General features: G+C 35.7%; 2 protein-coding genes across 2 annotated transcripts in view; one reads left to right on the top strand and one right to left on the bottom strand.

Moving 5' to 3' along the window:
• Nucleotides 1-4,134, top strand: part of LOC145997423 (polycomb protein EED-like) — a 31,075-nt gene extending 26,941 nt beyond the window's left edge. The window contains exon 8 of the mRNA XM_083134449.1: nt 2,620-4,134. Within this exon, the coding sequence (XP_082990575.1) occupies nt 2,620-2,820 (201 nt within the window). The 3' untranslated portion in view covers nt 2,821-4,134. The remainder of the gene's footprint in view (nt 1-2,619) is intronic.
• A 2,084-nt stretch (nt 4,135-6,218) lies between these two features.
• Nucleotides 6,219-14,952, bottom strand: LOC145997422 (NADH dehydrogenase [ubiquinone] 1 alpha subcomplex assembly factor 4). Its single transcript, XM_083134448.1, has 4 exons — nt 14,700-14,952; nt 13,288-13,379; nt 11,387-11,612; nt 6,219-9,384 (listed from the first exon to the last, which is right to left on the bottom strand). The coding sequence occupies exons 1-4, from the start codon at nt 14,842-14,844 to the stop codon at nt 9,236-9,238; spliced, it is 612 nt and encodes a 203-aa protein (XP_082990574.1). The 5' UTR covers nt 14,845-14,952; the 3' UTR covers nt 6,219-9,235.
• Nucleotides 14,953-16,634: the final 1,682 nt, after the last annotated feature.

Here is a 16,634-nt window from a genome sequence, read left to right as displayed (position 1 = left end):
GAACCCGGGACCCGTAGCGTCATAGCGCGATGTGCCAACCGCTCCGCCACGGGGGCCGGTTAATCCTGTAATACTAAGGCACAATTAATCATGTAGTACAAAGGCGCAGGTAGATTATTCCTTTGATACAAAGGCACAGCTAGATTAATTCTGCAGTCGAAGGACAATGGAAACGGGGACTCAATAGTCAATACTGTATTGAGACATATAGACAACCTATCCTGTGCCCGAGAATATGGCAATCAATTCAGAATCCACAATACTGGTAGGAAATCAGGAATTCGAGACACCACTACATGGGGATGAGTTCGAGACGAGACATCGTGTTGTCTCAATCTTGTCTATAGATGTTGATCTCGAGGAGACGAGTTTCAAAGAACCAGTTTTTCCTTGCCGACCTCCGTGGCGGAGTGGTTATCACAGCAGGCCACAACGCCAGAGGTCCCGGGTTCGAATTCCAGCCTGGGCATGGGTGTTCTTTGTGAGTGTCCCTTCATCAATTTCATCATATCATCATCCAGCTTCATCGTCGCGATTAGGTAAAAAGTGATAGAAAATCGACGCAAATAACATAAAATCAATAAATACGGTCATGTCTGAATTTTAAAAAGGCTGTCTCATTCTTGTCTCAATTTTTACAAGCTCATTTCGATACAATACCTACCAGCAGCTAATTCTACATTAGAGAAATCGATTTGGTTTGTGCGACTTTTGAAACACTGTAGTATGCACAATTGCTAGTAGGAAGTTTCCTGGTGCCTAGTTTTAAGAAAATTTTTTGAGCACTGCATATGATACAAACTTGACAGTATTTGCTCGAAAGGTCAGAGAGGACACAAAAGTGTCGCGGAGAGGTCGGTCTGATGCTCAAACCAGAGCAATTCTGCCTATTTTCATGGGTGTGCATTTAGTCAATGCTCCATAATTTGTGAATCACAGGGTAATTCTGACTTCAAAGGGTAAATCAACTCTAAATTTCATGTTTAAGAGTCTTGTTTCACAAAACGTGATAGGAAAATGCATCTCACCCCCTTTCAGAAAAAAAAGAAAGAAGAGAAAAAAACACTGTGCTATTTCACATTTCGAGTTTCCTTCATAAACGAAATATGCATGCTTCTAGTCATGAGTAATTTGCTTTGTTGTCACTGTTATATGATGATAGGAGGTGAGGGAACTTGTAGACATTTAAAAGTTGTTTGCCTTGTATTCTACATGCTGTGAAGGTGCAATATCCATTGTACACTTAACCACACAATAGGAAACTTTTAATTAACTCTGATAAAATTACTATTCATAGTAAGTTTATCAGAGTTAATTACCTATCTCCGCGTAACCGCCAAACTGATATCTTTAGATACAATAGGAAACTTTTATTTTGTGGCCTGGCTACATATTTTGTATATATTGTGATGATATATCGTCTAATTGATATTGCCTGGAAGATATTTTTTTCAATATTGCTATATATCGCCCAAGACTAGTTAAGACTTATAATGAGAAGGGAAACTGAAGAGAATCAATTTGTTGGGTGGGTTTTTACATATTACTTGCCACGTATTGACTAATGGTAAACAAAGGATTCTTTTGTATGTAAACAATCATAACAATTGTAACATATCATCATTATCCTTTGCTGTTTCCAGCCTCTGGCTGGGTCAGCATAGAAATCAAGCATCTCCATTTTTTCCTGGTCTTCCATCACTCCTCTCTTTCCACGGGCCTCCCCGACGGTGCAGTGGTAGCGTTGTCGCCTTGTAATCAAGGTGGTCCCTGGGTTTGATACCTGGTGGAGGCACATAGTGGTTCGGAACCCACTTTAAACTGTAGGTCCAGTCCCAATTAGCCTTACTGTGCATAAAGTGGATTTAAAACACCAACTCAACTCCTCTCTTTCCATGGTGTTTCAATTTCGTCTCTTCTCCTAACACTCTCCACCATCTGCTCTTTCCACCAACATCTTGGTCTCTCCTTTGGCCTTATTCCCACTCCTTGTGCATTGAAAGCTCTTACTGGTAGTCTTTCTGCATCCATCCTCTTCATGTGTCCGAACCATCTCATCTGTGCCTGATCTATTCTGTCCTGAAGCTTCACCACCCCCACTGTCTTGTCGGATCTCCTCATTCCTCATTTTATCCCTTCTAGTCTTCCCCAGTATACTAGCATATATAGTCAAATTTAGTAATATATGTATTAATCTTAATATCAATCAAATCACCCAAAAATTGCAACAAGAAAGTAGTAAATGCCAACTCTAGTACATTTTTACTTGAGTATATTTTTTAAAATGGCCCTAGTTTCTTGAATACTTAATGTTCAATATCTATTGTAACTACCAGTAATACTCAGTGTAGCAAACTCAAACTGAAGGATAGTTTGTCCACAAAAAAATTAAAATTTCTTGCATGTTCTTTTTTCCTTGTTCAAAAACCTACTTTTAGTGCACTACTACAAAAAATGTTAATTTTTCCAGAAACACAGTAAATATCCCTGACTTGTCCAGGATTTCCATACTGGTAGGCATCTCGTGAACTAATTATCCAAACAAGCATTTTTTGTTAGTTATGTATTCCTCATCGATGTTTTCTTCCTCCTCCCCACAAGTACCAATTGTCATTTCAGATCTTGGCCCTGGGCAACCAAGTTGGGCGAACATACGTTTGGGACTTGGATGTGGCCGATCCCGTTCTTTCGCGGTGCACCACTCTGGTACACCCACGGTGCACGGCTGCAATACGTCAGACGAGTCTAAGCAGAGACGGAAGCGTTCTGCTGTGTGTGTGTGATGATGGTACCATTTGGCGCTGGGATAAAGTGACATAAGTGAGGCCAGGAACTTTATCCCCCATTTTGTTTTTAAGTTTGGTCAGTACAATTTTGTGTCAAATGTAATTCTTATATAGGATGTGTAACATTCACGGTGTATAAACAGAATGGAATATAGACTTGGAAAGACAGGGTAGTTCTGAATGCTTTGTGCGTGTTAAGAAAATGAAACATTTTGTGTATTGTTCCAACAATTCTGCATTTTGTAAATTGTTTAAGACACATCTCCGAATTCTGAATCATGTTTGTGTGATAATATATCAGCTATTCAAACCAGATGTGGACAACTAGATAATAAACCTGAGTATTCGTCCGCTCTGGTTATGCTTTGGAAATTTATCTTACACGAATCAAGTCTGGCAGATGAAACGGATGCAAGTTGATTTGTGAAGTGATGGTGAAAGTGTACTTAAGCTGTCTTACACTACGATAGTTTGTAATCATAGTGAAGGTGTTAATGCAAAAAGCGATGAGAGTTAAAATTAGAATGAAAAATATATCAACCAGTGTCACATTGCAAGAACCAAACTTCCATTCTTAAGAATATGGTAGAATTCTCATAAATGTAGTTATATAACACAAGGTATTATTTTGTAATTGTTGAAACCCATTGCTCTATTTATTGATAAGCAAGTCTAATATTAAAATAAACAAGGTAAGTAAAATGTATGTATTTTTTTTACTTTCCACCTCATTCAAAATCAATAATTGATTTGCTATTACATTTTTAAAAAAAACTTGTTTACGTGAAATGGATGGGACTGTGCCCATTTCAGGTAAACTGGAATGTGTTGTATTAAAGATGCAGTCTCCAGACAGGAACATGATGACTGTTTAGTGTTTTAAAGATTTAACACTTTTTTTATTTATATACAAGGTGTCCAGGCTAAAGCTATACAAAACTGCTTAGTAATGCAAAAACTACTCCTTATGTTGTCTTGTAGTGAAGGTCAGTCAATCCGACTATCGATCCAAGATTTCAGTACTCTACTTGTACGATCAATAGTGCTGTCTAGCCATGCATGGGCAGAAACATGAGAACAGCTCTCAAGACAGGGTGCTAACCTTGTCAGTGAAAATGTAGTCCCCAGAGTGTAGAGTGCAGTGTCTGTTGTGGTTGGCTGATTTGAAATTGTTAAAGATGTTGTGTACAAGAGGAAAGTTCACAATTAGGTTGATTTGAGACAGCGTAGCCTTGCACTAATAATGCCTGAAATGCTCGTCAACACTTGGCACGAGTTGGAGTATCGTTTGGATATCTGTCGAGCTACAAATGGTGCTCAATTTGAGGTGTACCAGCATACATAAAAACTTTGAAATATATGTTGTTTTTTGTATACCTCTAGCCCGGACATCACTGTATTGATTGGTGTTGTTAATAGAGGTACAGTATATATATTCTGTTGAATTGCTTCGTGTGCTATTAAATGTTTTGTGTATATTTAAAATTTAGAAAAAATAATTCTTGGTAAACGAGTTTTTAGTGTTCATTGCTAGAAGGGCGAAGAAATTACATGAAACATGACAAAAGTTGAACATATAATCACTAAATATTCTAAATGAATATAATAGGTTTCAAATGTATTGTAAATCAATGTACATGTGCCTGAAGAATTTGCCACAAAGGCAGAAACATCAAATGCTAGTGGAAAAAATTCTGTGGACCACGAATATGTTTATAAGATCATGTAAATAGTTTTTAACATCATGTGCTGAACAGAACATCAGGGACATAAAAATAATGCACACCAAACATCTCACCAGTATTAAGATAAAAATAGAGTCCAGTGACCAGTTTTTCAATGTGGGAACTTTTTTCGTTAGCCAACTATCAGTTGGAGTTTACCTCCAATCTTAATCAGTACCCGGTTTTTCAATATGAAAATAAAGAAGGTTTAGCTTACCATAAGCTCGCAGAGAACAAGTGAGAGTTGGTAATGCTATGGCAAGAAATTCACTGCAAGAAGTATATTATTAATAGTATTATCGTATCAAATATAAAAACTGACTAATGTCTTCATTCTTAGCATATCGATTACATAAAAGTCTTATCAGTCTTGTACTCTAGAAACTAAGTGAATTCATGCACAAAAAATGTATTTTTTTCTAAAATAGTCTAAGAGATCAGTGCTGGACCACTTCATATGGATTGACCCAAAGTACATGCTCATAAATCTAAGTCTGGCCACCATGGTCCTTTGTTTAACCTGTTACATTGCACGTAAGTTGAACTTTGTGGCAAAATTGAAGTTTTTGTTAAAGTAACTCTGTTGAATTATTTTTTGTTCAATCTGACTGAGATGATGTCTGTTGGAGATTGATCTGTCAATGAGGTAGACACATTTGTTTGCACGAGATAAAGCACAAGTTAACTTTACTGTCCCCTAACCTTCTGTAAAGCAAGTTAACCAGAAAAGAAAAACCTTAAAATTGCAGATGAAAAACTAAATATGCTGACCAAGGCAGTAATTTAATTTTATTAAAAACATAAACTAAAACGTAACGTTTCAACCTTCTAGTAAGGTCTTCATCAGACTGTATCAACTACAAAAGTCTTGTACTTGATACAGAGTCTGATGAAGACCTTGCTAGAAGGTTGAAACGTTACGTTTTAGTTTATGTTTTTAATAAAATTAAATTGCCTTGGTCAGCATATTTAGTTTTTCATAATCATGGAAACAAGGTCTTAAAATTGCAGTAACTTCTAGTTATTTGTTAACCCCAAGCTTTTTTTAACAGTGCATTGAAATGGACCCCAAAAAAAACAAAAAAAAAACAGGTAGGAATGGGAATGGCAGATAGGGCAGAAGTGTTCTGGATGTCAATAGAAGCACTTGTATATCCATATTTCCTTGACAAGTTTTATCTATATGTTGCTTGTCTTTTTATGTCCCTGGTTAATACAGGTAACAATTCGATACCCGGTGGAGGTACATAGTGGTTCGGATCCCACTTTAAACTGTAGGTCTAGTCCCAATTAGCCTTACTGTGCATAAAGTGGACTTAAAGCACCAAATCAATCAATAATACAGGTAACAAATATTTTTATAAGAGTTCATTTATCACTACACAAATGCACATGCTAAACACTGTTCCACAGTGCAACTGCATATGAAAGATTAGTAGGAAAAAGAAGAAAGCTTTGTAATAATAATCCAATTAAGTTTTATTTACATTGTCATATTCTTACAACAGAATAAAAAATCGAAATAAAACAAGTATAAATATTCAATACTACTGGTATGCTTTTGTCTCCAAAAATGCACAATATACAAAATTAACTTGCTTCAGCCTTAAGAACAAAATAATATCAGACGTAAGCGAGTTACTAAAGATATATCCACGAAACTTGCTTGTAAATGTTCTATTAATTTCGGTGGCCTCTGCCACCATCTACTTGGGAACTCGATGCTTCTAACAGTAAAGTGGATGGTGGCAGAGGCCACAGAAATTAATAGAACATTTACAAGTAAGTTTCGTGGATATATCTTTAGTAACTCGCTTACGTCTTATACTATCAACCACGTTGTTTATTCCTCAACATGAACAAAATAATGTTAAGTTTGCAAGGAAGTTATACAATTAAGACAAATTAAAGCATGTTCCTGGGTTTGCATAAAGCCACCTAACAATATTTTCTAATACAGAAAACCACATGTACCTCAAAATATCTTTAACAGTAATATGGTGTTTTATTCTGTACTTAACCCGATCATCATATAGATGCGAGGAATTACTATCCACTTGGTCGACTAACTGGAGTATTTGCTTGTTGAAATTTTTTTTGCAAAGAAAGTCGTACATAGAAAAGTTTAACATTAAACCCAAAAATTTATAAGATCAGATTTCACACAAAAGTTTCTACTGTCAATATTGCTTTAATATGGAAAGCTCAATGTATTTCTTGTCTAAGGGAGATTTCAGACCAAAGCGAATGCTGCTTGGGAACGAGCCAATCAACAGCAACGTTTCACACCATAGCAGCACGACAGGCTACAGAAGCCTGTGTTTGACTGGTGAAATCCTCAAGTGATACATGTCGGTTCAGTGTAGAATAAGGTTTGTGACTTGTCACTGCGGTCTGTAAGTTCCCTTAGACAACGACCTTTCAAAAGTAATTAGTACCAAGTATAAAAACATCACATATGCTAGGCCGGTTTAGTTCACTGCACTTTTTGACACTCGGTGTAGTGCAGCCGTATTCCAGTGTCACGGTGGTGCAAGAAAATGTTCAACCAAGTAGACGGAAAGCAGTGTTCAAATTCAGAAGATTCAACAAATGCCTGTCTGCTGCTTTAAACATTCATTTGATTAGTTAGCACTCATCACATGACCATACACCGACCCAGGATGTAGTGCTAATGGTGCAGACACCAAATCAACGAACTAGACACTTCGGTGCACAGTGTGTCAAAAAGTGCACAGCGAACTAGACGGGGCTAATATGAGACAGGTTTACCTTGATACAGATACCGCTACCAAATGGTATGTCACCAGCTATCGCATGCATGCCTCTCTATCTCCTGGTAGGAGCTCTGACAAAGATCGTGATTTTCTTTGTGTGGGAAAACATTATTTATGCTTGTTCCTTTTAACTCTTTCCAGACGGGCCTGAGAATGCCGAGTTTTCCCCTGAAGGTGGGGAGTTTTTGCCATTTTTTAAAAAAAACCATAGAAAATATATTGTTAAGTGTTTTTTTACAAAAATGTATACTTCCTCTTTCCACAGATATAGACATAATAATATAAAAAATACATTTTTTTCTGTAACTTGAAAGTAAAAAAAAATTATAGCATTCAATAAAAGTTACTGAAAACACATTTTGAATAGGCAATATAAAACTAATTCACGAAATGAAGTACAAACTTTCTATTAGGATCAAAATAATCATTAACTGCAAAATCTGAAGCGGAATCATCACAAGAAATTTCTGCAATATGCATATAAATTATTAAATGCTATTCCCAAGAGTATAAACAAAAATGCAACTTAATTCCACATGAGTACTACTAATATTCAGCAACGAAGAAAACAGTTGAAATTTGGATACAACACTCGTGCACGAGACACACTTGTGTGATTATAGCCCCATCCTTCATTCACAATGAAGTTTTATAATGAACAATGCTCATCTGGAAAGAGCCAAGCACTTCTCCAGCAGCTCGGCCGTCATGTTACATTTAGCAACAACCCACAGATGTCAAAGCCACTCAGTGGCAGGAACTGAATCACAATAAACATTCTATACCTTAGTTTTAGTGAAATAATTAACAGTGTTTCCCACACATCATCATGAAAGCCACACTTCTTTAAAAGTGGACATGGATCAAACAGCTGCCCGAATACATCAGTAGTATTATTTATTGCAAATCATAAATGTGCATTACAAATATCATTCTTTTGGTCTAGTTCCCTTCAGTTATTGCTTACCGAAATTAACATGAGAAATGTTGCATGTCTGAAGAATGGAATCTTCACGAGTGAATCTACCAATTATCATCTGTAAAGCATCTGGTAAACCTTTATATGTTCCAGAGTTCTAAAACAATATCAGCACCATGTAGCATACATGACTGATAATTAGCCTAACCTACCAAAAACACTGCTAGTCAAGAACTAAAACTAGACATTTTCACTTTCGTACATTAATGCACAAACACTTCTGATCTGTTGGCAACAGCAAGCAGTGCCCACAGCTCTTCCACATTCATAATTGCAAATGAACTCTGTATTACAGAACTCATAGGCTTTAACAAAGATATTCTGGCATGAGTTTACAATACCGGACCACTCTCCAATTTCTATAAATTTTCGCCTACTTACTAATTTCGGTGTCCTGATGACGTATCTGTAGTTCATATTTGGCGGTCACTTGTTAAAATTGTACATTTACGTGTAGAACTTGTAAAATAACCTTGCGATTTACCAGGGTGATTGTCCATACACAGCAATTCGGAACCATCTTTATTTCGCAATTTGTTAATGGTCTTCCTTTACACACAACAATCTTGCTGACGTCAGACGAGGAATGCCTACGAGGTTAGGTTAGGCCTGTTAGGTTAGGTTCCATTAGCATAAATACAAAGAAAAATTAATATTTTAGCTAAGAGAACTATACCTTGTGTTGCCTGTTGATTTCTTCGTTGGGAAAATGGCATGTTCCGTGGAGCTATTGTTCTTATGGTAGGATTACGTTACGTTAAGAAAACATAGTTTATTTCGTTTTTTTCTCGATTTCCATACTTGACCGCCAATTATTACATGCAGATTCGTGATTAGGAGTTCACAGTTAGTGAGTAGGCGAAATTTCATAGAAATTGGAGAGTGGTCCAGTATTGTAAACTCGTTCCGATATTCTCACTAGCTCACTACATGCATTGCATGCAATAAAAACCACTCGTTCTACCAGTTTCACTTTTTTTCTTCTTTGTCTTCGCCTGATTCTATTTTCCCAACACTTTTTTTATCCTCTCGTCCTGCTTCAACCAACACATACTTTCCAAGAGTCTTTTCATCAGGCATATGAATTGTAAATACTCTGAAGCGCTTGAGTATACTTTCTGAAAATAAATACCATAATAAATTAATAGAAATTCAACATTTTGGAACAAATTGTATGCAAATGCAGTTAAATCTGAAAATAAAAGTGCTTTAATAATAATAATAATAATAATTTGTTTTAGTATAAATATACATGTGTTCTGTAACATGTTTGGAATGGGTATGATCAGCGTAATACCACAGCTTCCACTGAAAAAATCATGGAAAAGTCAGGGAAATCAACCTGTAACTAAGGAACTCAGAGAATATTATTTATGGATATTGTATTTGCACTAAATATGAAGTAATGTGCAAAGTATTCAGTAATTTAAATCACTGTGTGAGAACCAGAGAAATGTAACTCCAAAAAATGCAGTTTCAGTTTTTTAAAGTATTTCCTCACTTTGAACCCTTACTATTTGGAGTCAGATCGATGTATCTCCATATAGAGCTGTCTTCAAAGTGAGTAGATACGTGAAAAAAACTGAACACCACATTTTTTGAGTTACCTTCCTCCGATTCTGACATGACTAAAGTGTAAATCACCAACCCTGAGACCTTCTGTAAACAAACCCTCTCACCGATTCGATGTATCACTGAACACTGAGACCTTCCCGCACGCATAAAACTCGCCATGTTGAAAGTGGCACTACTTCCTTGCTGTTCACATGATTATTTTTAGAAAATAACCAATGTTATAAAATATCATTATGTACACAAATCTCTAAGCTCATTGAAAGTTACAATAAACAAAAATACGTTAGAGTATTCAAATTGGTCTACTTACGCGTAAGTAGACCAATTTGAATACTCTAACGTATTTTTGTTTATTGTTATTGAGTAACACGCACGTAACCAATATGCTATGAAAGTTACAATGCATATTCCTACAAAATGTTCACACTTATCTTGCCTTGCCATGTCACCAAGTTATTTTACGAAGTGCACTATATTTGGCGGAACAAAAATCGTTATTAGGATGCTTGTCAAAGTTTCCAACCGCAATAAATTTACAAACTTTCTTTGTCTTATTTTGATCATCATCATCAATATATTTATTGGACTTACAGCATTGCATACGGCTATTTATGCCCATTATATAATTTATTTACAAGATACAATTTACATAAAATCTGCAAACAAATTTCAAATACACTCCTATCTATATCAAACCTTAGAAATATACATTACCATGTTATATCATTTTGTCTAAAAAAAATGCAAGTAAAATATATTCAATTCGCATGCAAGAAAGAAGCCAAATTTATGGGAAATGATTACTGGTGCAAAGAGTTAACCATAAAGGTGAAGCAATAAGTACAAAAGAAAGAGCATCGGGTTTAAAGTGAGCAGTCATTTGCGGCAGCGTTTCCCATACTACAAATTGGTCGTTGTTTTACCTTACGTAATGAATCCTGTAACAACGCTGGATTTTCGTGTGGATTATTTTACTTCTATGAGTTTGCAATGCTTTCTGCTGCATGTGGTTTTGTTTACAGAAGGTGTCAGGGTTGGTGATTTGAACTTTAACTATAAAGTACATTCAAATGTAATAATTCATTAATTCTTTTATTTTTGTCCATGAAATTTACATTCCTTTTTTTAACCATATTTCACGACACTTATAACAATAAGATGAAAATATAAACCTGTCCCCTTTAAAGATACTGGTGGGATTCAATAGTTTAAATCAAAAGTTGTGTTTTATGATGTGCATTTAAAAACCATAAACTACAAGCAAAATAATTCTACAATGCAAGCAATACATGCATCAAGAAAAAATGATCATCTGTTGTAATCAACGTTCATTACATAACTCTTGAAAAGAATAAATGTGAAATTGTGTCAAAACTTTTAATAAGAAGAAAGTTTACTCACTACAAAGCAACAAATTTTTAATTAATGCGTAAAGCACCTTCCATTTATTCAATCCTCAAAGCATCACATTGGTCTGCTAAAATTACAATCCACATTGTTTCCAAAATCAACTTATGAACCTTGTGTATGAAATTAAAATATTACCAGTCAATTTTTCGTCGAGCTTATACTCCGAAGCAATAGCTGAAACTGTCCACTCTTGAGGTTTGACCTGATAATCGGTTATGAACGTAAGGGCTTGTCGTAAGGTATAACGTCCTCTTGGTACCACTGATGGTTCCTTGAAACCATACTCGTAGTCATCCACGATTTTCCTATCCAATGGCAATGGCCGTTCATCCTCTGATGGATTTGATGCCTTTGCTACAATCTATAAATGATTATATAATATTTAATAATGCAACCTTTTTTTATAGCAGACAACACTTTACATGGAAGCATTTCATGTAACATTCCAGTTAGCAGTACACAAGGCTAAAAATAATTCAGGTGCCAGCAATTTTTTTCTTCAAATACACGCTAAAAAAGACATGATTCCAACTAAGATAAGCTATGGAATCTTAAAATATTTCATTTATTAATTAATACAGGATTGGATTAAAAGTATTAATTCTTGTGCTGGAATGGCCTTCCCAAACAAGGCTGAACTCGTAACAGCTTGACTTAAGAATAACTATTCAATACATTCTAATAAATGGCCGATTCTACCATATCGCTGCACATTTTAAAATTTGGCTAGCAACAATGCAAAAATGTTATAATGGCATATTTATTATTCTGAATTAATAATACACACAAAGTATAAAGTAATACAGAAAACATTAAAAAAAAACATTGTACTCGTTATTAAAAGAAAATAATGGAAATTTCCATAAGAACTCAAAATATTATTTTTTTACAACAAATTAAAAACTATTTTTCTACCCCCCTCTGTTAGCATTTGCAATTGCAATGTGAAGTGTGCAGAGAATATTAGATAATATACATCATAAAATGCATATTTGTTTGTGGGATTTTCATTTTAGTAACTAATAAATTTACAGAGGAGAGGATGTAATTTAAAAAAGGGAACGGTTATTTAACTAATGAGATATTGTGTAAAAAAAATGAAACTGTGCATATTTTGGTAGCATTAAGTAACCATCAACCTCACCCACATATTAAGATATTTCAGCCCAAGTTCCTTTTGTTTTATTGTAATTTCATCATACTACCAATGCAATTTTAACATGGTTCGATTTCGATTTACTTCTGTTAACACATACTGCGGAGTTTTAGTGATTACTTAAGATTTTGTTCAATATATGAAAAACACTAAGTTGCTGACCTAAGCAGTTTATTAAGATATAAAAACACTTAACATGTAACGTTTCAACCCTGTATTCAATATATGCTTTTGTGGTTATGTTAGGCTGGTCAGGTTTGGTTTTCTTAGCATTAAAATAAAGTCCCTAAATGCATTCTACTAAAGTTCCCATTTACTTCTACATTAATTTCCACTAGTCTACGATACTTACAGTCGCTTGTCAACGGAAAATACATTGTCCATGGGAAGTACACATGCTTGCGTAAGGTAAATTTTAAGTTTTTTTGTTGTTTTTTTTCCAACATAAATACCTTTTTTCTGAAATCCAAACAAGTGCTCATTACTGTAACGATCGTGCAAATTTTGTGCGACAATGATTGCCAAATTTCTATGAAAATTAGTCTTCCTGGTAGAATTTTAAAAAAATCATACAATCTGACTGTTAACGATATTTCTCTCCATGAGCCAGTGCTCGGCTTTACAATTGAAACAACCAATGTATTCTTCCATATATGCACATGTGTATTGTATACACTAGAAAGTACACATTCATTTAATTTTGAGCAGAACAAGCTGCTCAAATGTTAATTTATAATCCACAAGCAATAAGACTGCATGTAACTTGGTGCATGAAATTGACCTATTCCAGGAACTTTTTGGTTGTACAATGGACACCTAAATGTACATACCCAAACTATAACAATGAATTACAGAACAAAATTAAAACAGAAGCACTTACCTCAGGATCATGAGAAACCACAAACACATCTTTTAAATTGGCCAACAATTGGGGATGTTTTTTCTGCTGTTCCTCTAAAACTTCAGGAAAGTCTGGAAGCAAAGAGAGCAAAGTCAAACCACATGAACAAAATAAAAACTGCATGTAACAAATGCATTTCTCTTCTTGTTCGATATTTTTATAAAGATGATTGGTAACAGTTCCGTATAGTGGAGACGGATTTCTTACTTTTTACACAAGAAAGTACTTACGGAAATCATTGTTGAGGTTCGGGAATGTAGTTTTTATCCTTTTCAATGCCAATTCATGTTTTCTTCTGGGAAAATATCTCCGTAATTATGCGATATAGCCCGAACACCTCTCACTTGTTTATTTCGTTAATTTTAGCATTGATACTTACCTATTCTGCATTGCGGAAAATTCTTTAAGGTGAAGTTATGTCTTTTTCCATAAAAGAGTGTCAACTTTTCACATTACGAGTCATTATTTGTCTTCCTTGTTCTGTTTGGGTAACAGACAATGTGGCGTGCACTCGTCATGGATAATCGCATGTCGTGCTTGTGTTTTGTTGATTTGGAGTGGGTATGCAGTGTTTCAACCTTCATAACCGAAAAATACCTACTTTAGTGTTCATTATGTCATCACAAACCATTGACGGATAGCCCCCAAAAAACATTCATGATAGCCCCACAAACCACTGACGGATAGCCCCAAAAACCATTCACAATAGCCCCACGGACCATTTCCAGCAAGGTTAGGTTAGGTAAGCAGTTAAAAAAAAGAAAAATCTAGTAAAAAAAAAGGCACGTTCGGAAACACTGGCGAGACCGTGTGACTTTCGACGCTCGCGCCATCTGCAGGTACATAATGGAAACAACGGCATAATGTTGTCGCTTTACAGAAAATGCAAGTTCCTTACATAAAAAGTGATTATTTCTTGTTCTACATTATTCTATGGTGAAGTTTTCAGTTCCTGCGAAAGAAAATACCTCGAAGAACTTTCGGGTTATATCATAGTGAAGTTTTTTTTTCATTTGTTAACAGATACCAAAAAGTACTTCATAATTCTATGAAATCGGTTATTATAAACATTTTAATCCAATCGCATGTCTACCTTACATTTTCTGCGTGAATGTCACACACGTAATGCTGGAATGCCCCTAAAAAATTATATTTTCAAATTAACAGATTCACCACTCTTGATATCTACATGAAACAGTAAAAGCTGTAGTTCCATATGAGATTAGTTTGGTTCGATCACAATGAACATTTTCCCCAGAGGATGTAAACAGTCTCCTTCCTTGCACTTAATTTTTTCAAATTTTTATTCTCGTTCCACGATACATAGCACTCTCCCTCCCTCTCTCTCTCTATATATAAATAAACTTACAATTCCTTTCTTTTCTACCCACCTTGTACTATCTTTTCCATTTCCTTTACAGTTGCTGCATACTTTGGAGCTGCTACCGGTTTCTCCCGAGAAATGACCTTATGTGCTCTGTTCTCGACATTATAGTTACCAAGTTTCTTGATTGCACGAGAAAATAAGACACCCATTCTTCATTACATCAGGCATCCGCATACGGCATAAGTTTTCAAACCAAGTTTATTTCAAATATTTTTAAAACATCGGAAATCTAGATGATCAGCATGCGATAATCCTACATAAATCTTCTGCTCAGCAGTCTCACAGATGGTAACTGCTAATCTACGCACAAGTTGGCATTTCATGTTTTATTTGTTAAGGTAAGCGTTTCATGTTTAATTTGTTAATATAATTTCATTTCCTTTTATATACATTAAAAATATATTTAACGAAGGAGCCAGGTCTACCTGAGAAATAAAGTAAATTAATATTGGACTAACCACGGTAAAATTTAGCACTTGAGTTATGACCTATGGTTATGACAATTGCCCATAATGATCTAGCGATCGGGACAGTAGTTGATATTTATTTATTTTTATTTTGGAAAATGAATAATGTCATCTGTATATAAAGTATGTAAACAATATGTCACTCTAGGTAGAAAATTAGTTGTGTGCGGGAGAGAAAATTGACGCTTGGAAGCGAACCATTCATGCATTTATCATCATGTGCGTATCGCTCTGACTGGACTGTTTTCTGAAAATCATGCATCTCGTCTATGGTTTCCTCTGTTCGGTCTGTTATTTGTGCATGCGCGATAAATGTTTTACTTTCGACGGAAGGGACCACAGATCCGGTACAGTGGGATCCATGAGAATTACCGTGCAAATTGTCCATCAGCATATTCGTGCACTTTATTTGGCTCAATAAAAGCTTCAAGAATTAAAATAAAACTAAAAACAAGCTGTTGACAACTTCTGCACCAGCATACATAAAAATCCATCGCTTAAAAACACATAGGATGTAAGAGAAAAATTAACGAAATTAGTAATGGACAATTTGCACGGTAATACTCATGGATCCCACTACATCAGAATAAAGGGGGGTGTTGACTATGGACCACGGAACAGAAGACAAGGCCGCTTGTCAAATCGGTATGACCCTCGCCCTCTTTTGTTGCTTGTCGCCTGTCGCTTCGGTCTGAAAGCTCCCTTACAAGCCAGTTCCATGCTTCACGAACAAACTACATACAATAATTGCTTTGAAGAAATTAATATAAAAATTACGAGTGCAGCAATATTTTTATTATTTCCTTTCAAACTGACAGCTAAGTTAATGTTCATACCATGTTGATTCACTTCCATGTGCTTCGACTCCTCCTCTGGGCCTCCCCGATGGCGCAGTGGTAGCGTCGTCGCCTTGTAATCAAGGGGTCCCGTTTCGATACCCGGTGGAGGTAGACAGTGGTTCGGATCCCACTTTAAACTGTAGGTCCAGTCCCGATTAGCCTTACTTGTGCATAAAGTGGCCGTAAAACACCAAATCAACCAACCAACCAAATCGACTTTTCCTCTAAAACTAAGCTTTAGATAGATAGATATGGTTTACCTAGGTATATCTTCCAGGTGTGTTTCGCTTTCGGCTTTTACAACCGAGGCTTGTCAAAAATTTGATTCGATCATAATTAAATAGATTCATTGTCGGCGTATTGCAAGGTATCTTAATACATGGTGGGCACAAAGTCGCTCTCCCCAATACAAGTAATTCTTCATTTATTGGGGAAAGCGACTTTGTGCCCACCCTATATACTATATATGGGCGTATTGCGCTTATTTCACATATGCGCTCTGGCTCTAGGTTTAACATGATATAATTGATATGATTATTACTAGATATCGTTTTGTATGCACTATGTGCAAGGCCGCTTGCAGGATTTTTTTTCTCAGGGTGCTTAAAGTAAGGGGAAAGTGGGATGATGCTT

This window comes from Lepisma saccharinum, chromosome 13 (assembly GCF_977018435.1).
Source record: "Lepisma saccharinum chromosome 13, izLepSacc3.1, whole genome shotgun sequence".
Classification (NCBI taxonomy): Eukaryota; Metazoa; Arthropoda; class Insecta; order Zygentoma; family Lepismatidae; genus Lepisma; species Lepisma saccharinum.
The sequence above is the reverse complement of the archived record's forward strand: the minus strand, read 5'-3'. Positions and strand labels throughout refer to the sequence as shown.